This window comes from Biomphalaria glabrata, chromosome 1 (assembly GCF_947242115.1).
Source record: "Biomphalaria glabrata chromosome 1, xgBioGlab47.1, whole genome shotgun sequence".
Taxonomy (NCBI): Eukaryota; Metazoa; Mollusca; class Gastropoda; family Planorbidae; genus Biomphalaria; species Biomphalaria glabrata.
This window is the reverse complement of record NC_074711.1, coordinates 54240773-54263020: the sequence shown is the minus strand read 5'-3', so window position 1 is coordinate 54263020 and position 22248 is coordinate 54240773. Positions and strand designations below refer to the sequence as shown.

General features: G+C 33.3%; 1 protein-coding gene across 7 annotated transcripts in view; it reads right to left on the bottom strand.

Annotated features, from left to right (window-relative positions):
- Positions 1-22248, bottom strand: part of LOC106058535 (dedicator of cytokinesis protein 1-like) — a 59877-nt gene that overhangs the window by 2361 nt on the left and 35268 nt on the right. For 4 of the 7 annotated variants that reach the window (XM_056043936.1, XM_056043960.1, XM_056043949.1 and 1 more), the window contains 16 exons: positions 21529-21660; positions 17541-17660; positions 16678-16767; positions 16404-16508; positions 16110-16196; positions 15970-16024; positions 15492-15646; positions 14523-14609; positions 13586-13759; positions 13013-13078; positions 12730-12861; positions 10113-10225; positions 7935-7958; positions 4199-4424; positions 1790-1925; positions 436-614 (listed from right to left, as the gene is read on the bottom strand). In XM_056043936.1, coding sequence (XP_055899911.1) covers positions 436-614; positions 1790-1925; positions 4199-4424; positions 7935-7958; positions 10113-10225; positions 12730-12861; positions 13013-13078; positions 13586-13759; positions 14523-14609; positions 15492-15646; positions 15970-16024; positions 16110-16196; positions 16404-16508; positions 16678-16767; positions 17541-17660; positions 21529-21660 — 1881 coding nt within the window. The remainder of the gene's footprint in view (positions 1-435; positions 615-1789; positions 1926-4198; positions 4425-7934; positions 7959-10112; positions 10226-12729; positions 12862-13012; positions 13079-13585; positions 13760-14522; positions 14610-15491; positions 15647-15969; positions 16025-16109; positions 16197-16403; positions 16509-16677; positions 16768-17540; positions 17661-21528; positions 21661-22248) is intronic. The other 3 variants (XM_056043974.1, XM_056043941.1, XM_056043979.1) reach the window with 3 other exon arrangements.

The following is a 22248-nucleotide window of genomic DNA, read 5'->3' as shown; positions in this document are numbered from 1 at the left end:
AAAACCTTTTAGAGTAATTATTTAAGCTGTCAGCCATTCCAGAATCAGTTTTTTTCTTCTATTTAAATAAACTCCACCTGAATGCAATTGTTTTTCTGATAATTATGCCATCTATTTGAACTAAGTGGGCCAGTATGTCAAAAATGGAAAAAAAAACAGAAATAAAATCTGTAAACTAGAAATAGTGATTGTCATACACATTTAAAAACAAATGCTATTCTAAAAACATGTATTGAACTTGTTATATAAATTGGTTCTGTGTTAGAAAATGTCAAAGATTTATGCATTTAAAAAAAAAATCTGTACATCTGAGCATATATTACTCTCAAGTCCACACCAATCTTCAATCCTATCTCTGGCACTAGTTTGACTGTCATGAAACAATTAGAAGTCCTCTTGTTTAGATTTGTTGAAAATTTTGCTGAAAATGCTCACCTTGTGTCTACTGTTGCTATGCTGGCTGATGGAGGAAGGTCTACGCACTATCTCTCCTGCCTGGTTCAAGTAGTCACTAGCTGACTGCTTCTCTGGCAGGGGGGGTGGCACATCATTGGCAGGTTCCTGCATAGTGGTCACAGCATATGCATTGACAGCAGCAACAAGATCCCCTTGATCTGTATAGATATAAAAATGTTTTTGAACCTATGGATCAACACTGATAGGTGAAAAGTGGAGGTGAACAAGTGCACAAAGTAGTGACATTAGCTTCAAGAAAACAAAAGAAAACATTGTCTACAAAACTCTTCACCTTCACCTTTCCCTTAACCTTTTGGACAGTTGACCATTTCTCTCAGTTCCTCTTTGTTTTTGCCAGGATTAGAGTCTGACATTCTATGATCATGTCTTTCAATAGCTTGTCTACTTCATCTTGTTTGTCCTGGTACTATTCCCTACAGAGAGGTCTTTAAAAAGCCTGTGGATTGCATAATATGGCCCTACAGTCTTGGATGGCATTTTTTGACAATGGTCTGAATGTCACCATGGGGCTTGATCCCCACTGTAATACTGTTTTGGTTTTCCTCATTTATGAATCAGTCTTTGCAGGTGATACCTTGAAGACTTCTGTAGCATCTCAAATCCATGGCTAGGATTCTACTCTTTGATTCACAAGCATACAAGAAAGTTACCATGGCTAAGGAGAGCATGAGTCTGGCTTTTATGTCAAGTGCTATGGTTTGTCTTTCCAACTAGTTTCACAAGTGCTGCTGTGTACAGATCAATTCTGGCCAATATTTCAACTCTGGTTACTTCTTCAAATTCACATTTAGAAATCTCTAAGTCAGACTATTTATTTGGTAAAAATGTAATGCTATCTATAAAAGTAAATCTTCTGTAATGAGTAAGAGAAGAGAAAGGCTACAGACAATAATAATTCTGTCAGCCAATTTTAAAACCACATATTTATTGATTTCAATATCATCTAAATATGTAATGTTTCATGTGGTGTTTAATATCAGCTAAATATTAATGTTCCATGAGGTGTTTAATATCAGCTAAATATGTAATTTTCCATGTAGTTTTTAATATCTTTGAGTGACATATTGAGAGTGTATTACAACCTGGCGGATAAAAATCAACTGTTCAAAAAAACTGTTTACTTTAAACAAATTCTTCAGTCTAACAGACTGAGAGAACATTTAATCAGTGTGACCTATGCCAGTGCTGATATACAAAGTACTACATAAGAAGCACTGATCTAGTCATCTCCTTTATGTCAAAAGCTTTTATTTGTTTGTGCTTTGAAGCAAACAACATTCCAAAGATTTAAAAAAAATGTAAAGCTACCTACCACCAGAGAGTCTTGAGTGTGTGGATGACAAACTGTTAGTACTTCCAGAGTGAGCATGGCTATTGCTTAACTGAGCACTGGGAGGTCGACTGGGTCGCCTTTCAGTTTCTGGTCTGAGAGGTCGTTTTGGTGTCAGCTATAAACAACATACAATAGTAGATATTACAGTTTATTTTAACAAGACTTAAACATACAGATGTATTTTTGAATGTAAGTGAAACTTATTACAAATTATCTTAAAATATATTAAATATTAACAGTCTTCCTATACCCTAGGTTTACAAATTTTGGTTCAAAAAAATTTTCATTTGCAATTTTTTTTATTTTTTATTTTATTTTAAATTAAAATGTAGCTTTTAGTTTTTTTCCAACATCTAAACGTTGAGCAACCTTAACCTCTGTCCAACTGAACATTAGTTGTCTTAAAACTTGTTGAATTACAGAGACACAAATGTAGAACCTTTAGTTGAAAATAACAAACAAAAATGAAAAAAAAAAGTTTGTCAGTAGATGAAATAGTTAATGAAAATTTACAAGGAAAGGATACAATTGTTAATTAGTATTAATATTATGGATGAGTACACAGCAACAGTACATTTGTTGAGGACAATAGAAATATTGTTTCCTTTATATTCATACTTCAGTTTAAGTTAATCTGCTGTTTTTTTTCATCAATAAGAACATTAACATGAATAAGTTTGACATTTTTTAATTTCTTTTTTTTTTTGAAGATATTTTTTTGTGTCTGCTAATTCTGTGAAATGAGTTCATTTTGACTTCAGTGAAAGCTCTAACTAACCAAAAAGCATATTTCAATGCTACAGTAACAGAATATGAAATCAGACCAAGTGCTAGTACATGGGGGTAAAGCATTACACCATCAAACAAAACTGAAATAAACATTCAAAATAAAAAACATTGAACTTTATAAAAATTTCAGGTTTAAAAAAAAAAACAATTTAAGGTGTGCTGTGCATAATATCCTAGTCAAACCTCGTTTGGTTTGGATTAATACAAATAAGAATTTGATTGAATTTATAAAACTATCATTCAAATATACTTCAACAGGATTACCAAATTGACAACATCTAGGTCAGTGTTTATCAAAAGATGAAAGAATATTATTGTAAGCATTTATACAGAAGTTTTATATTAAATAAATGAGCTAAGATGGAAATGCCAATGAGAGACAACATATTTGAAATCAAACTTAAATTAATTTTTAAAAAGACATCCATTTGGTATTTTTTTAAATTATAAAAACAATTAGATAAATGTTGCCAAACATGTCCTAAAGATCCATTTCCTTGGAGACCAGCCCAATAGGACATCAAGGGACTATCCTATTATCTGTAAACACTGGTCAAGACTATTCAGCTTTTGATTTTTTTTTTAAACATTTATTCATATTTGTGAAATTAAATGAACAAAAAATGTAACAAAAGATTGTGCAAAAAAATAAATAAAAATAAAACAAAAATGAGTTTGATCAAACATAATGAAATGGTGAGTCTACTTAAACATGCTTATATGCTTCTTAAATAAATAAAATGTTAATTGATCAGAAACAATCCAAGAAAGCCACTTTTGTAAGGTGTTACACTTCAAGTTTTCAACATATGGACTACCAAAACATTTCAATTTCTTGTATTGTTTCTGATGTATGAAAACAAAAAGTATGATCACTAAGGCCATTGGTTTAGAAGCTGTTACCATTTTGGAAGTATGTTGCAGCTGTTCATAGTTTACTTTCTTAGTAACAGAAATAGATATATTACTCAGCATTGGATCTAATGTGGAATCATAAACTAATATTTTTTTTACTAAATTTTTTTTTCCTTAAAATATACTTAAATAGGTTGTTTTTTTTTCTTCCGAAATTCAAAAGAAGGCAAAGTCTATTTAAAGTACAATTTTAGAAATGTCTTTAATTTCTCAGGTTTTAAGAAAAATCATGAATTACAAATTAGTATGTGGTACAATTAACCATTAGCAGGTGGTACTTAAGTATATTGATAGAGGGATCTGTATTTTGAGCTGAAGAAATTAATTTTTAAAATTAGTTATAGGAATGATTTAAAATAAAGAAGGCATCAGAGTACCTTAAGTTTTAATCTATTATGGGATAGCTTTCTCTACTAGAATGAGAAAGGTTTGCAAGACATTAGTTAGCTATGCATTTATTGAAATATTCTGTTTGTTTCTATTCCCATTTTCTAACAAACAAACCCTAACCTAACCCTAACCCAAACCCTAACCAAACCCTTACTTGCACATTTTACTTGATCATTAATCTCACTAATCACAATTATCAAAGAGAAGGGCTGGATTGTCTCTGGACAGCTCTGGGCTAGTAAACTAAAGGCCTTAAGAAACCATGACAGCAGACAACACACACACTACACATGCCTGTTCACTAAGCTCAATAGGGGAGTCTACAGAGTTACGGTGAGAAGAGTCAGTAAACTGCTCAGTGACTTGCGACACACGCTTCTTTAGCGTGGTGCTCAGGCTGACCTTTGATGACGGGCTGGCCTTGGGGGCACTTGCCACTGAGTTGGTCTTATCCTTGACCCACACAGACTGTGAGCGTGTGCTTGGGTTGCGGGGAGTGTTCATGTTTGAAGTCAGGGTCCTAGAGAATAGAATAGACTGTCATTAAACAAATTTATATCAAGATATTCACATGTAGTATATAAGCTTTAATAATCTCGTATTTGTAAATCATAGTATAACAGAGATATATATAGATATATATACAGTAATATATATTGTCATTACAATATATAATACAAATGAAATAAACATAGACATCTAAAACAATTAAACAGAACATAAAAGATACATGCACTGAAGTGAAATTTTGAAATAATTTTGAAGGAAGGTAGCTTCAAAAATATTTATTTATTCGTGCAAATTTGCATGCCAAAAAAATTCATTCACATAATTAAAAAAATGTGATCATAGTCCACTGAATCATAAAGAAGACAAAAACAATTTATTTGAATTTCGTATGCTACCTTGAAAATGGTGAAAACACATCTAACATCTGACAATTAGGTACAAAGTTTTTGAAGTTTACTTTAGATTAAACTTTTCTAGCCATGAGTTCAAAGAAAAAAGTCCTTTGCTTTAATTTCTGATAAATATTTGCATTAAAACTGAATTTTAGTTGTGTCTTTGAAAAAGTGATTTATAATTCTTTTGAAAGCCACAAATAACCCTTTCATTCCTGGATTAGCAGATTTCTATATAGATTCTTGGACTATCAAAACCTAAATGAACGTTTACATCAATAATGCCAAACCAATGTCTGGTTGAACATATCCAGTCAGTAACGGGTGCTATCAGGCACACTGAAACTTCTGCCAAGAATGCATAATAAAGCCATGGAGGTCAACTGAAAATAGTGGGTGGGGGGGGGGAAGGGTTATTATGGTGATGTGGCAAATGACACACATTTTAGAAATTTACATGGCTTCCAGACAGGTTGGGCATTAGTGATTGACGTTAAAAACAAATTGTTAAGGTGTAATGAAAACAAGGAAGTGAATCTAGAAATCTGCTACTCCCATGGAATAATGTTCTATCATTAAAGTCAACAAAGAAAACTGGTCAAGAAGAAGATGAAAATGTAATTTACAAAAAAAGATTTATGATTTATTGTTTGTTTCTATTCATTTGTAGTGTAATGATTGTGAACTAAGAATCCCAGAGCAGTTATGCTGCAATCAAAGCTGATCAAAATAGTGATTCAAGCTAAAGATGAACTTTTGTGTACATTGTTTTCAATTTAGCTGTGTCTTTCTAGACTGAAACCTTTACAATATTCAAATATAGCCTTTTTTTTCCCTCCTAAAATTGTTTAATCTTATAAAAAAAATGGTTTTGCTAGTGATAAGCAACTAGATGAATCCATTTACTTTTTACCAGTATTTTTTTTGAACATGGCACAAAATATGTAAGGAGACAACAGATGGACTAGAAAGACAGGTTCAACCAAAGATAAAAAGGGTTCAATTGATTCCTTTATGTGACAGAAGTGCAGTGACAAAAGATTACTTTACAATGAAAACAAATATTTGTCTATAGCTGGGAAAAATGTGCCATTGTGCTGTAACGACCTTTGTGCCCTGAATTCACTTTTAGTAGTCAGGAAATGAAAATTGTGCTAACTAGAGCAGGATAGTTTTGAATCACTTAAATCAGGATGAAAAAGACCAGAGAAAGATTCATTAGCTGAAATAGAACTATTGAAATTCTCAGGTTTAAAAAAGAAATCTACTGAAACAGACATTACAATAAATACTACAAAAACTAACCAAATAAAATTACTTGGAGAACAAGAATATGCAAGAACCAGTTTTAGATATAAGCCTCCAGGGTTACACTAACCCCAAAAAATGTACCCTCAATTGGTTTGGATCATTGAATGTTTTAACTGAGGCTTATGTCAGAAACAAAATGTGAAAAGTATCAAAACTGCCAAGAGACCAGACATTGTATGTTACAAAAATATGATATTTGATCATGGCACTATACTCATTCTTATTTAGCAAATGAGCAGACAAATTACCGAATACTTCTGTATATAACATTTGATCATGGCACTATACTCCTTCTTATTTAGCAGATGAAGAGCAGACCAATTACCAAATACTTCTGTATTTGGGTTAGCAGCAGCTTTTAAGTGATGGCAGAAGCAGAAAGCAAGAAAGTTGAATGGGCACCAGAATGTAACTAAATTGACAATAATAAAACAACAAAACTATATGTTAATGAATGTTAGGTTTAGATATTTAAAAAATAATTTTACTTCTGAAAATAAGGATAAACTAAAATGTTATCAAATACAAAATAAATAACACAAGGTGGAGGAAGAAAAACAAAACAAAGGAGAAACACAGGGACTGCTACCACACAACTAAAGAAACACAGGGACTGCTACCACACAACTAAAGAAACACAGGGACTGCTACCACACAACTAAAGAAACACATGGACTGCTACCACACAACTAAAGAAACACATGGACTGCTACCACACAACTAAAGAAACACAGGGACTGCTACCACACAACTAAAGAAACACATGGACTGCTACCACACAACTAAAGAAACACATGGACTGCTACCACACAACTAAAGAAACACAGGGACTGCTACCACACAACTAAAGAAACACAGGGACTGCTACCACACAACTAAAGAAACACATGGACTGCTACCACACAACTAAAGAAACACAGGGACTGCTACCACACATTGATCCCACAACAACATGTAAAAGACAATGAAATTCTTGTCTATAAAAACAAACATTGCATATATAGACCTTAGGAATGTTTGAGTTTGTTCTCTTATCTCATAACATACACACGTGGAATGAATGTACATTGGTTGTTTTTTTTTTATGTCCTAGTACAGTGATACCCAGACTACTGCATATTGGGCCAATGATGGGATGTTATCTGGCCCTTCAAATCATCTACGTACAGTCCATAATGAAGTCACAGAGGATCAATTCTAGTGGACCAGAGTTTATGTGGTCATCCTACCCTTGACATAAATGTATATGGCCCGTAGGCTGAAAAAGGTTGGGCATGACTATTTACCATGCCATTTCATTTAGTTTGGTTTTGTTGAACTGCAGTCTTAAAAATGATTTCCTTCAATGTCACCAATGGGTTAGCTAATGTGCAGGGAGATTAATTAGTGGAGAAACAAAATAAGACTTTTGGAAAGTGAGATTTTTATTGCAACAAGACATTGGAAATTATTTAGGTTTTTATACTTAGCCTTAAGTTTATTTTATCGCCATAGTAAAAAAAAAAAAAAAAATTGGAGTAAAAGAATGTTAACATAGTTTTATGTTCAGCCAAAGTTAACACCTTGCCAACTTTTTTAAATGAGTCTGGTGGCCACATTGGAGTGAAGAAACAATAATATGCTACTGAGCTACATTCAACAGCCAATCAAAAACTTATTCCAAGAATGTGACAGTGCATGTGACAGCCATTAGAACTGCTAGTGATTAAATGAAAAAAAATAAATAAAATAAAAAATTTTCAAAAAATAATCTTTAAACAACAACCATGAAACCCATAGGAAAAAAACAAACATCCAATGTGTCCAGCAATAGTTACCTCTGGGCTCTATATTTTATCCAGCTGCAGAATTGAGTGGATGGACTTAATTATTATGTGAGTTTTTAGTTTACTTAAAACATTGAAAATATGATACAAATATCTGAAAATCTATTAATAAGAAAAGAACTAGTTTTACAGCTCAGTGTTTTCCATTGAGAAAATGTTACAAGGAAAGTTGAACATGTTTGCATTCATTAAGCAGATGTCAACTTTCACTGAAATATTAACAGCCATTAATCCTGACTGGTGTGAATGAAACCATGTAAATACTAAATGCTTACTGGAAACAGGTTAATTAAATGTCTGATTTAGATTTCCAGTTTCAAATCAAGTCTCAATGTGTCCGTAAGGGACCTTGAGATCTTTCAATGTGAAAGTCTCTTTAGTACCCCACCCCTTTTTACTATAACAATCCAAACAATTTAACTTCCTGTTTTCTTTGACCAAGGTCAAGGTCTGACCAAAGTCAATAAGACAAATAATCTTTGAGAATTTCACTGCAAGGTTTCAGCTACTACAATGATCTTTTCAAAAGTCTTTTTTTTTTATTTTCCATGAAAAAAATAAAATGTTAACATTCTCTAATGAAAATCAACTTTCTCCAAACAGATTCAACAATTCCTGTAACATTCACTGTTTAACTTTCACTCCAAGCTAAGATACAAATCTATTATGTTGAGCATAGAACACAAATGAACAAGAGCGTACATTTATAAGGAAAAATGTTCTAATCAAAGTCAGACTCTAAGTGTGCAGTACTACTTATATCTGTCAGTTAAATTACAAAGTCTCATGCAACATGCTGGATTGTTTGCTAGAAATGTAGATAAACATTGATATGCATCTACTATAGGTGTATAGTCACAGATATGTGTATGTGTATCAACAATGACTAGTACATTTTACATAGAAAGTCAGACATGCATGAGCCCAAGTGAGTGATGGAATTGGAATGAAGACATGTTCTGGATTTATTTGGCTGCTCCCATCAAATAATCCTCCTCAGTGTTTGAGTTTATGTTAATGATAAAATACACTTAACAGAGAGCTAAACCTAGTTGTATTGAATTTCATGAGCGGTATAAATAAAATGGTATGTTGGAAGCTGGGCAAAAAAAAATTGTTCCCCAAAGGCTTGTCTGGGTGCTACTGTGACTCTTTTTAAATTTGATTTTGCATTTTTGTTTATTTCAAATGTATGATACAATGTGACAAGTAAGCTGACATTCTTTTTTTTTTGTTTTGTTATCTGGCTAATAGATTAGTTTAAAAAACAGACCCAAGAGCTCTTTTTTTCCTTTGGAAATTAAATCATTTAATAAAACCCAAATTTCTGATTTAGACTTCACATGTAATTTAAAAAGAAACTGTGGTATGAATGTATATTAGGTGTGCTATTTGTTTCTTATTTTAATGTATTGTGAAGTGTAATGTATAATTGTAAAACAAATCTCCTCTAATCAAGTATCACTCTTTAGACTACAAACTTTATTTCTGTTATTTGCAGAGAAAGCAAACTGTACATTTCCTATAAGCTGCACTAACTTCTGGTTTTAATATAACCAGTTTTAAACCACTGCTTTGATAGCATTTTTAACAATCTCTACATTATTTTTAGATCTCTATTAAAAACAGAACAAAACTAATATAAAATTATATATATCTTTGTTTTCTTTTTAACTCTAATTAGATGTATGGATGATTAAATTTTTGGACCATGGCCTATTTATACAAACACTTACTTTTAAGCTTTTATTACAAGTGTCACTAAACTAGTTTTTTTTTAAATTGATAAATATAATAATAGGTTTATTGATATCCTTAAATTAATGACAATAAATCTTTTGCTTCTAGTGCTGAGACTACAAATAATTACTACATCTATTGAATCGTATTTAAACAATTAATTGAAAGTGTTGGCATAAGGCCTCTTATCATAATAAAACCACCTTTAAGTGCAAACACCCTCCTAGTGGAGAAAGATGGTTGATGTGAATAAATTGGAGGCACTCCCCTTAGGACATTTACATGAAATAACAAACATATACTATGAGCCAACTCTAAAACAAGCAGGTTAGAATGTTATGTTCACATGACTTTTAACTGCTCAACGCTTATAACAGGTCTACTAGTCTGAAACAGAATTGTAAACCAAAGACAAGACAGCTGACTTACTCATTGTTGACATTCAGGCTACTAACAGATAGGTCACTCATACGGTTGGACGATGTGCTGGGAAGAGACTGATTCCGTCGTAAGGTAGCACTTAGAAAACCTTTGTCAGCAACCTATAGGAATACAGGTTTCATGCTAGTATTTATAGTAGTCTAAATCTATACTATTAGTCTTAGCACAATGATCAGTCCTTTTTTTGTTTTTTCACTGGCTACTTATTCCAAGGAGCATTGTTCTATTTCAAATCTTATTGTATAAATTATTTTTCAAATATTTTGTCATAGACTTAACTCAATGAGTGCGGAGCGTCTATCCCATAGACGTTCTTACCCTACCTTTGTTTCGTTGCATTTTTAAATTAAAATTTTTAACTAACAACAGTGGAACTATTTTTACTTTATAAAAGAGTTCTTCATCCTTTGTTTACATAGAAATGAGAAGCTTTTGGCTTTATTTAGACATTTATTTATTACTTTTTTTACAATGTAAAAAAACGTCGCCATGACTACGCTATTCCAAGACACACCCACAATGTTGACTACTGAAGAAACTTTATAATTATTCTAAAATTTATCACAAATAAATAGTAATAATGAAGAATTTGATCTAGATATATATACTAGATCATAATCATTAGATCCAGGTAGGTCTAAATTTAGCGTATTTATATCTATATTCTATATTATTAGTATTTAGATCTAAATCTATTATTGTCAGTAGGTCAGGTGTAGTCTGTAGATCGAGATTGACTAGATCTAAGCTTTTATCTATAGACTTGGACTCTAGATCTAGTCAATCTAGATATATCTCTAGATCTAAGCTTATGGTAAATAAAAAGAAAGGAAATGGTAGATCTACATCAAATAATCATCCACTGTGGGCATTTTTTCCCCATTTTCTTTTTTTTTTAGTATTCTTTATCTGTAAAAATCTACAACATCATGGCTTCATGGCTATGCTTGTCCAAGACACACCCACAATGTTTACTACTGAAGAAGCTTTATCGTTTTATTTATACTTCTATGAATTGTAATAATGAAGATCTTGATCAAGATTTAGCATAGGATGAAGCAGACTTGGACATTATTAGCATTTAGACTTAGATCTAGTATTGCCTTGCTTAGGCCTTAGCCTTAGACTATAGGGCTAGGTCCTGAATTTAGATCAAGGTTGACTAGATCTATGCTTTTATCTTTACACCTTTGTAGATTCCTATAGAACTAAGCCTATGATAAATGAAAACAACAGAAATGGCAGATCTAAATCCAATATTCATCCACCATGCTAGGCCTTTTCTTGGTATATTTTCTAGCAATTTTTTTTAGTATTGCTTTTTGGTAAAAATCATCACCATCACTATACTGGTTCAAGTTGCACTCCAAAAGGTTTACTACTAAATAAAAGTAAAGTATAAAACTATTCTAAATCCATAATTTATCACAAAGTAACAGTAATAATGATCTATTAGATGTCTATATCTTAGGTAAAATGAATTAGGATTTTTATTGTCCTTCATCTTAGAGATTTAGGCTTTGATCTCTTGCTAGCCTATGTCTTGCACTGGTCTAGTATTAGAATAAAAGATGTTCTAGGCAAATAAAAAGAAGACAAATCTAGATCTATATCCCATTGATTCAAATGTACATAATATTTGAGTGCATTTGGTTAATAGATTTAGTACTGGTATCTATTGTTATTGGTAGTAATGAAAAGCGCAATAATTTTCACTTTTTTTCAGACTAAAAAACCAGGTAAAAATAATAATATAATCAATGATTCATCATCTTTTATTGACTGTTTTATCACATTTCTTTTTGAAAATGCTGTAAATAGTCTAAATATGCTGTTTCAACAGTAATACAAAGAACAAAATCTAAATTTAGGTCTCAAAAGTTCTAAAGTTGGCATCCATTTTTTTTTCTGAGTGTCATATTATTTAGATTATAATTTGTATCTTATATTTAAATAGAAAGATGTTTACATTTTCACATTCTCCATTCATTTACCTTTACTTTGATACCAAATATGTTACTATAGCATTATTGGTACTTAAACAATAAATTTTTGTTTTAGCCATGTTTGGAACATTTTCTTATTTTTTAAAAAAAGTAGCATTTTTATGAAAAAAAAACACCGCAGTCAAAGAGTTAATTATACAATTGTCTGTTTGAATGTCTCTTTGTTAACACCTAGTAAAATAACAAGCTAGTGGTATTGAACATATAAACTCCTATTTTGATAAGGATAGGATGCAGTGTTTCAATGCACATATCTGGTACAATGAGATAGGAAGTTGCTATCAGTTTTGGACATGAGTGTCTATAGAGAGCTCACATGTCTTTATAGAGAAAAGAAGCAAGACTTAATTAAACTTTTTTAGTAGCTCTTTTTTTGTTTTCTATAACTAAAACTATTGAGAGTTATCATCTCTCTTTGCTTAAGATTTAGACATAGCATTGAAATCCATAAAAATAAAATAAAAGTCATTGGCTAATATTGAACACAGAAAGTGTAGCAATGAACAGAAACATTCACTGACACTGGCCTATATAAAAAAAATTCACTTTTTCTATATGTAACCATTACTTTAATAATTTAAAAATGATGTTTTTTTTACTTTGATGCCATATTCCTTTTCAATCAGATTACACATCTGGCTAAACCTCTGTTCCATGTGTGTATGAAATGGCTGGAGAGAGTCTGGAGCCTTGGCCTTGTGCACCATCAATCCATCCCTTAAGATTGTTATCTAACATTTCAAACAAACAGAGATTAGTTCCCCTTGAAATGGATATCACATTGCAATGTTATGTTTACACAAATTTTACACAATATATATATATATATATATATATAAATCACTGTATATACAAATATATAATTTATAAAAAATAATTTACCTGTTCAATGGTTACTTCTTTCAACCTATCTTGTAATGAACGATCAAAGTCACCAATATAAAATTCCTGAGAATTAAAAAAACACCAGCATTACTTTGATCATTCTGTTCAATACTCTGATTATTTCTGTTTACTTTCAACCAAAGTAAATTCACTACATATATACACAGGTAAAATATGGCTAGATGGTTTTAATACCACAAAGATAAATTTACATTTACACTATAAAAGGAAAACATATCTGCAATAATTTTATAGTATATATATATATATATATATATATATATATATATATATATATATAGGGAAAATATTTATTCCAATATTTTTTTGTCTGTTAAAAAATGTCAGGGTTCGTGCTTTACAACAGCTTAAATCAAATGTTCTGAACAAGTTTTCATCTAAATTGATGTAATAATGTTACAGATTAAAGTCTAAGACATTTTAACCTGTTGCGAACTAGCAAATGTTTAAGGAAATATTGTCAAAAGTCCTAGGTCACACAGCTCTTAGGTCCAACAGCTCCAGGCTCCATTCTGTTTTCAATTGTGTCAAGCCAAATCAAAATTTTACCTTGTAGCTTGCAATCCCTCCATTGACCGCTGGATCCACAACACCATTTAACTGCATGCCAAGCGGGTCAACTCGAAGAGTGGAGTCCATCCGATGTTGCTCTATTAACATAATCAGCTGTTTGTTCTTCTCCTCTATAGTCTCAATAGCATTCTCAATGGGACTCACTAGCACCTGATCAAACGCAAGAGAAACAAAACACAAAACAATGGTGCTTGTATTAAATAAATTAAAAGACAAGTCTTAAATGTTCTATTATTCATTGCTATCAATTCTTGTAAAAAAAACAACACTTTTAGACTGAATAATATAGTAACAAATGTAAGGAGGTAACAACGAGGGATCAAGGTGAAGAGGAATGATGCCCATAACAGGTGATAAAATTGTGAAATGATCACAATAAATAAAATGTCAGTCATGGTTATCAGGTCTTCTAGCTCTTGGGTGCAGGATTCATCCTTGCCACCTGTCTTCACTTTCCTATAAAGTTCACAGACTGTGTGTCTCAAACTTCATTACAACTTCTTGACCAGACAACCCACATAGAGAACCTACACTCCTTCTCACCTTTCCGAATCATCTGCAGCAATGCACCTTTCATTATTCTAGGTGGATTGACCCAAGTTCTATACCAAGATGTTATATTCTTCTTTCCACTTAGAAAGAAATCAAGTCTTTTTCTCTAGTAAATATTCCGTCCATATTAAGAGATCAAATAGTGCGCTTTTGTGCACTATAAGTGTCTGTGCTATGCAGGTTTACAACAATATGTTTAATTAATGAAAATATGTTTCCAATTAAAAAACTATTGGCCAGGGACAAAAAAACAACAACTTAAAAAGAAAGAATCAAGAGTCAGGTGAAATCATAAAACCTAATAACATCCCAACAAAAAGTGGCATAAATTAAGGGACAATAGAGAAAAGTAATTTCTTACAGTTTCTATATCAATCACCGGGAACCATCCTACAATCCCAGGAAGAGGATAGGATGTCTTGATGAACGTACGCTCCAGCCACATGTTCTAGAAATGAAATATATTGTATATTGTTTAGAAAGTGAGACACATGAAGTTTGTACATTTAGGATAAATAAAGATGTCAGATTTGACTTTTATACAGTATGGTCTTAATTTACAGTAATTAGAATATATAAATTTTATCACATTCTATCAAAATAATAAAATCAGTTCAAATATCTAGAATTGACAAAGATCTCTTGCAATTCTAAGTTCACTAAATAACAACAAAAACATTAAAAAAAAAAAAAAAAAAAAGCAAAGCATTGTATCAATTAGTTTGGATCAGTCATGTAATTATATGTGTAGACCTAGGCTTAATAAATCTGTACGATTAGAAATATTTTTACCAATTGTTTTTTTTTTAGCTTTCTCAGTGCGCTATGATCCTATCACTTGTCTGGACCAGTTGGGAAAGGGAGAGGGAGGAAGGGGCTATCTTGGTCAATGTTTACATGATCGTTTTTTAAATGCATGAAAAAAATTTTACTCAGGGTTTGAGTCCTCAAGAGGAATAATTCAACTTATACCACCACACCTGTCAAGTACTATTTCTTTCCCTTGTTCAATATACAAAACAAATTACCAATAGTTAATTAACTAATTGGTTCATTTTTTTAAATTGATTCTTGTGTTGTCATGTAAAAGAAATAGTAGTTGTGCAAAATTTCAGCTAAATCCAAGATTGGGTGTGAGAGAAATAATGCATACAAACTTTTTACCATACTGAAGGACAGACAGAGTGAGTTGATATAAGCTTTGTAAATAATGAGCTATTTCATCAAAGAAAAATGAACAAAAAAATTACAGTAAAAACAAAAAAAAAACAGAACCTACTTTTGTCAGAAAACAAAACAAAAAAATTCAAGAAGCTAAAAGGTGACCAACCGTGACGTCACTTGAGCCTTCTTCCTTCCTCCTTGTAAATGTGAATTGCTGCACTTCATTTACCCGATAGTATTTGAGTATTTGTTCACTTATGTTGCGATTCTGGAGACGCTCTTTCAGGTTCATGACAGGTGTCACAGCATTGATTTGTAAGTCTAAACTTTGGTTAAGGATAAATCCCTTAAATCTTCTCTGTTCTCTCATTAAGCATGGGAAAAAAGGAAATGGGGGGGGGAGGTGACTAGATAAGTCAGTGATAAATTGGTCTGTTTCAGCCAGTTATTCATGAAGTTTTCTAATAGAGCGTATTTGTTAATGATACAGCCTTACAGCCTATTTGTGAATGATACAGCCTGATCGTTAATGATACACCCTGATCATTAATGATACACCCTATTTGTGAATGATACAGCCTGATTATGAATGATACAGCCTGATCATGAATGACACAGCCTAGTTGTTTGATTACAAAGGATACATTGCTTTGATGATTCTAAAATCTCTGAATCAGGTGTGTCTAATGTTTTCATCAACTGTTAGAAAAAAAAAAAAGAAAAAATTTACTAAAAACAAAAGAACTAATCAAGAACTATATTCCTAGAACTGTTTCGTTCTTACCTCAGCATTGGGAAACAAATTCTGCATCCTTGCATTAAAATCTGCCAGTCTTTCATATTCTTTGCCTCTGTATATGAACACTTTGTTCTGAAATCAAAAGTTCAAGCTTTCATTTATTCAACTCTTTTATGGAATACAATACTCAAAAGTCCCAATTGATAGATAAATGACAAATAGTAACAATTTGTTTAGCCCACCTTGAACTATTGCTAATACCTAATAAGCTCCAGGGAATGATGAGTACAACAAGTATTTTTTCTGAACAAGTCTAAGAGAAGAAAGAGAGCAACTCACTTGTATGAAGGAAGGAAACCCAAGTCCAAAGTAGCCAACTCTGAAGTATTCAGGTTCAGGTCTAATCTGTCTCATGATGCAGTCGTAGAGCTCAGCCTGTCTTCTCTAGAGGACACAGAGGATAAAGAAAACATGAGTTGAACTGAATCATATTACTTCACACTCATAAGATGTGATTACCATGGTCATTGACAAATATGTATGTTGTGTTCAATGTTCGTATGTTGACAACTCATTTTTTGTATTTGAAATAAAATCTTCCTACTCAACTCACCAGTATTTTGCCTAGACTGACATAGTCAAACAGCTCATCCCTGTACAACAGACAAAGCTCTTCACACAATTCTATCCCTTTCTCCCACATCTGAAAGTAAACACAAAGTCAATCACAAAAAGTCTACAAAATAAACAAGTTAATATAAATCATTGATAACTGTGTCCCCACAGATCTGAAACATTTTTTCCCAAGGCAATTTCAATCTCTTAAATTTCAAGACAAAGATTTAATCAAGTGATTAGATTATACAACCTTACATGAACTATGAGACAACCTTACATGAAAGTTACATAACAATGGAGTTGTGTCTAAAGAGCACCCATGTTATGAACAAATGTGATCTATTAAAGTTACCTAGTAGCAGGTAAAGATAAAAATAGTCAATGAGATATATCATCAATAAGAGTCCCTGTTTCACTTTATTATTACTAACGAGTTCCCATATGAACTATAGCTAGAAATAGGTTATTAAGATCAACCAATCAATGTTTAAGGTGTGCTGGCACTTTTGTCCAGTGGTATATTGGTCCCTACTTATATTTCCTAGGTATTCAGTATAACCTCTAGGTATATAATTACACTAATGTATGTAACTATGACACAACCTTACATGAACTATGATAGAGTTTTACTTGAACTATAATTCAACTTTATAGATCCATACTTAAAATCATAAACTATAATACTTGAACTATGATGTGCCAAATTAAACCATTTCATTCCATAATAAAAATCAAGAACAAATCCAAAACAGATTTAATTTCATGTTCAAAAAGATTTGCTAATGAAATGTAAAAAAAAATTTAAATAGAATTTGAACAAATTGTATCTACTGATAAAGTAAGTACTACATGCTCTACCTTGCCCTTGTCAAAGTATGAAATGGTTTCATAGTAAAGTTTCTCCTTTAATTCTCTGTTGGTCATGGCATCTGGGAACTTGTTATTCTGCAGCATTGGGGCCAGTGCTTCATCTGACCACTGAATGTAAACAAAATGAGAAGTTATGAGCTGATTGAAACAGTTAAATAATATTTTTAATAAATATAAAAAGAAGTGTTTTTCAAACTTTTATCAAACCATATAAATTATCCTGAGTGGTGCCTCATGACTAAAGTAGTTTTTTCTTACAAAAATAAGTATCTTCTTGTACTATTTGCCATATATTGTTATGACATGATTAGGAATTAGTTATTTGTTTCGGGAATAAGGGGAAAGTTTTAATTAGCGACAAGTGACGTGACAGATCTTTAAAAAATAAGAACACTCTAAGTGACGCTAAAAGGAAGACGCTTCTTGTAGAGTAGTAGACTTGAGTACGACATAACTGACATCGGACGATTCCCTTCTTGAGTATTAAACATATTTGTAGAACAACATATCAGCGTCGACTACATATTTGATTGTTTCGGCCTTTCGCCGGTGTTACTGAAGTAGTTGAGTTCAGCGTTACTTCCAGTCAGATACTAAGTGTATCTTGGAAAGTACAGAAGTTATTATAAGTCGGAGTTGTTAGTCTAGACTCCAAGGGTAGAGTGACGAATTTAATTCATTTGAATTAAGAGATATTAGGAAGCCGCGGAGCGAGGGTACGCTCAAAAGATAATTTGATTTATAGAACATAGGTAATAGAAGCTATTAGGCTTTTGTGTAAGATAATTTAAATAAAAAGCGAGGTAAAGTAACAAATAAGTAATATGGCAACTGCTCCAGGGTAGGACCTAGAAGAGTTTAGGAAAAAGCTAATCCAAGAAGCCAAGACAGAACTGGAACTACGCGGCAAAGAACTGGCCGCCTATGTGCAGCAGATGGTGGCGGCAGAAACAGACCGCAGAGAGCGGGAACAAGTCAGAGAAGCTGAAAGAGCCAGAGAAAAAGAAAAAGAAGAGGCAGATCGCATAGAGCGGGAAAAGGTTAGAGAGGCAGAAAACTTGGAGAGGGAAAAGGTTAGAGAGGCGGAACGTGTAGAGAGGGAGAAGAAAGAAGAGGCGGACAGAAAAGTGAGAATTCAAGTTGAACAGATGAGGATAGAGGCTGGTGTAAGTGTGCCCACCGAAGGGAACAGCAACAATAGTGCCAACATAGAAAGCCATAGTAGCACCGCATGGATGAAAAAGAAAATCCAACTTTTTGCGGAAGACAAGGACGACATCGGCGACTATCTAAAACGTTTTGAAATTAAACTAGCAAAGTTTAATGTCCAGGAGAAGGAGTGGTCCGAAATCTTGTTGGACTTCGTACATGGGAAAGCCCTCACGATTTGCCAAAACCATGACCACTCGATGCAAAACAGCTATCAGGTGCTAAAGAAGGAACTGCTAAACGCATACGGACACAACGCGGCAACATTCCGAAAGAAGTGTTACGAAAACACTCCATCCAGCCAAGTTGATCCACAAACAACCATCAACTCAGAAAAGGACTTCTTCACTAAATGGCTCGGATTCGAGAATGTTGAGAACACCTACAAGGGGTTGAGGAACTTTATTCTGATTGATAACTTTATCAATAAGTGCGACCCTCAGCTACAGTCCTTTGTAAAAGAAAGAAACCCTAAGGTAATGGAAGACTTGGTAGAAATTATTAGGATCTTTAAGAATGCTTACCCAAACAACCCACTTTCGGTTAAAGACCACAAAAAAGTCATTGACCTGGTAAATTATGTTAAAAGAAATGATGGTAATGATAGGGATTATGGTAGGGGAAATGATAGGTCCAGGGAACGTGGGAACAATGGTCGGGATAGTTGTGAGGGCTTAAATGATAGACCTTGGGAAAATGAAAACAATGGCAGGGAAAGTTATGATAGGAGAATAGCTAGACCTAAAGCGGGTGATAGAAACCTTAGGGATGTTACATGTTTTAACTGTCAGGAAAAGGGACACATGGCATACCAGTGTAGGAAACATAGAGGGAATGGAGCTGGCAATGGGAATACACAGGATAATAGTGGCACTAGTGATAGGAGAGGTAATCAAGGAAACCGTAGACAAGAGAGGGATAATCGGCCACCGGATAGGGTTAATTTTGTGAGGAACATTCAAGGTAGGGAGCAGGTTAATGGAGATAGTGAACCAGAAGAAGAAATTAACTACGTTGATTGTGGGGAAGATAGATTTAAATTATATCCGGGCATGATAAATAATAAACAGGTAAATGTGATCCGGGACACAGCTAGCAGTACACTCGCGGTTCGAGGGGGATTAGTGAAATCTAAGGATTATTTAGGCTATACCAAATCAGTCAGGTTGGCAGACGGCGCAGTTAAGAGATTCGAAGCGTGCAAAGTGTTCCTTCGATCTCTATTGTACACAGGGTATTGCGAAGGGGTAGCCATGCCGAGGTTATCTAGAGATGTTTTACTTGGAAATGTAGCAGGTGTCAGAGCCGCTTCTGACAAACAGGTTAGAAGTTGGAAAAGCAGGTATGGCAACAAGAAGCGAAACAAACCTAGAAAGGACATAATTTGTTTTAACTGCCATAAACATGGGCACATCGCGAAAGACTGTTGGAGTAGGGCAGAACAGTATGAGCAGAAGATTGCGAGTTCCGATAGTGATGATAGAAGAGATGACTGTGGTAGCGATAATCGCAAGTCATACCGAGGTAGAAGGCCACACGCGGGCTATAGTGGCGTAAGAAGAGATGTAAACTCCAGTTGGAGAGAACAAATGTATGAGTCGTGTAGATAGCCTGCGAAACATAATAGCACTATGAGACCGTAGTGTGTAAATAAGTTGGATTTTATTTAAATTGGTTATTCTTAATTGATTGACCTAACTAGTAGTCATAACTAGACGGGTATTAGGTTGTTTTAAGGTATCTTTGAATAGTATATTTATGTTATAAGATACATGCCATTGGGTTAGTATTAGATTGACTCATGTTAGTTATGTATTTTGGGTAGTATGTATGAATTGTATGTATGGATGTATGAATAGATAGGGCATTTATAAGGCGACGATGTAGTTACATCACGAAAAAGTAAGTTTTATAATTTATTCTTTGTATTTGATCATGATCATACATCAGTAAAGAGTTAGGTCGTGTGGGGACAAGTAAGTGGAGAGAGGAAATAAAATACACTTGTAAATGCCCGAAAGAACGTTAGGTGTATAGTGGGAGAACGAGTATTGATAAATATCAATTTGTCATATTAGGTAAATTGTCTGTCCTGACGTGTGAGGGAAAGCGGTGTAACCTCTGGAACGTGATGTGATGAAGTATAGATAGACACACCTATAGTTTCAGCGCAAACGAACTATGTCTGCGGTCACCTATGGCACATCACATTGGACAGTATCAGTTAGTGACACTTGAGGGAAATATGTGTTCAGAGGAACTTGATTGTGGACACAGAAAGAGAAGTTGAAATCGCAATCAAGACTCAAGTTGTGTTGTCTTTTATGTTTCCCTACATTTTGGCCCTTGCACATTGTAAGACTAAGACAGTAGATTAAGGAGATTAAGGGGGAGGAGTTGTTATGACATGATTAGGAATTAGTTATTTGTTTCGGGAATAAGGGGAAAATTTTAATTAGCGACAAGTGACGTGACAGATCTTTAAAAAATGAGAACGCTCTAAGTGACGCTAAAAGGAAGACGCTTCTTGTAGAGTAGTAGACTTGAGTACGACATAACTGACATCGGACGATTCCCTTCTTGAGTATTAAACATATTTGTAGAACAACATATCAGCGTCGACTACATATTTGATTGTTTCGGCCTTTCGCCGGTGTTACTGAAGTAGTTGAGTTCAGCGTTACTTCCAGTCAGATCTACACTAGACAGATTGCCAAGAATCAACACCGCGCGGAGGCCTTAACAATATAAATTAAATGGAAACTACCTGAAGCAGCCGGGTATAAAGCAGAAGTGTGTAGGCTGCCTCTGTGAAGTTATCACAGCCAAGATGAAGGTCACACAGTTTATGGAGGTAGCGAATGTACATTTCTTGTCTGTTGATTTCATGGTAGAAGTCCTGCGGAACAAGACAAAAACAAAATAATTTCAGAAGACAGACCTTAAATATTGAAGAAATGCAAGAACATCCTAATAAATAAAGCTCAAGTCAATGCTGGTTTAGAGTAAGGATCTTAACAAAAAAAAACTAACCAGTTGTTTTGCTGTTGGGGAAGAAGAAGGGGTTTAGTCTCAGAAGTTGGAATTACAGAATGAGGACAGTTTCCTAAAACTAAGGATTCTCACAAGCACATAAAGTTTAATTAGAGAATAGAGGTTTAAATTTAAAGATGCTCCAAGTCAGAAGATAAAAAAGTAACAATTACCACTGCACCATACAAACTTCCAAATATAGTAATGCATCATAAAATACTTAAAATGCACAATGGTAAAAATACATTTCTAGTTCTGTAGGCTAGGATAAACACATAAAAGAACACTTTTTTTCTCAAGTGTCTCTCAAGCATGGAACATATTTTGTAAATCAGCCTGGAAAACCAATGTGTTAGTACTATTTAAATCATTACAAAAAACTAATAGGAAGTTGTGTTGTTTTTTTCCAAAACTGTAAGTGATAATATATTTAAGATAACTGTGTGAGAAACTT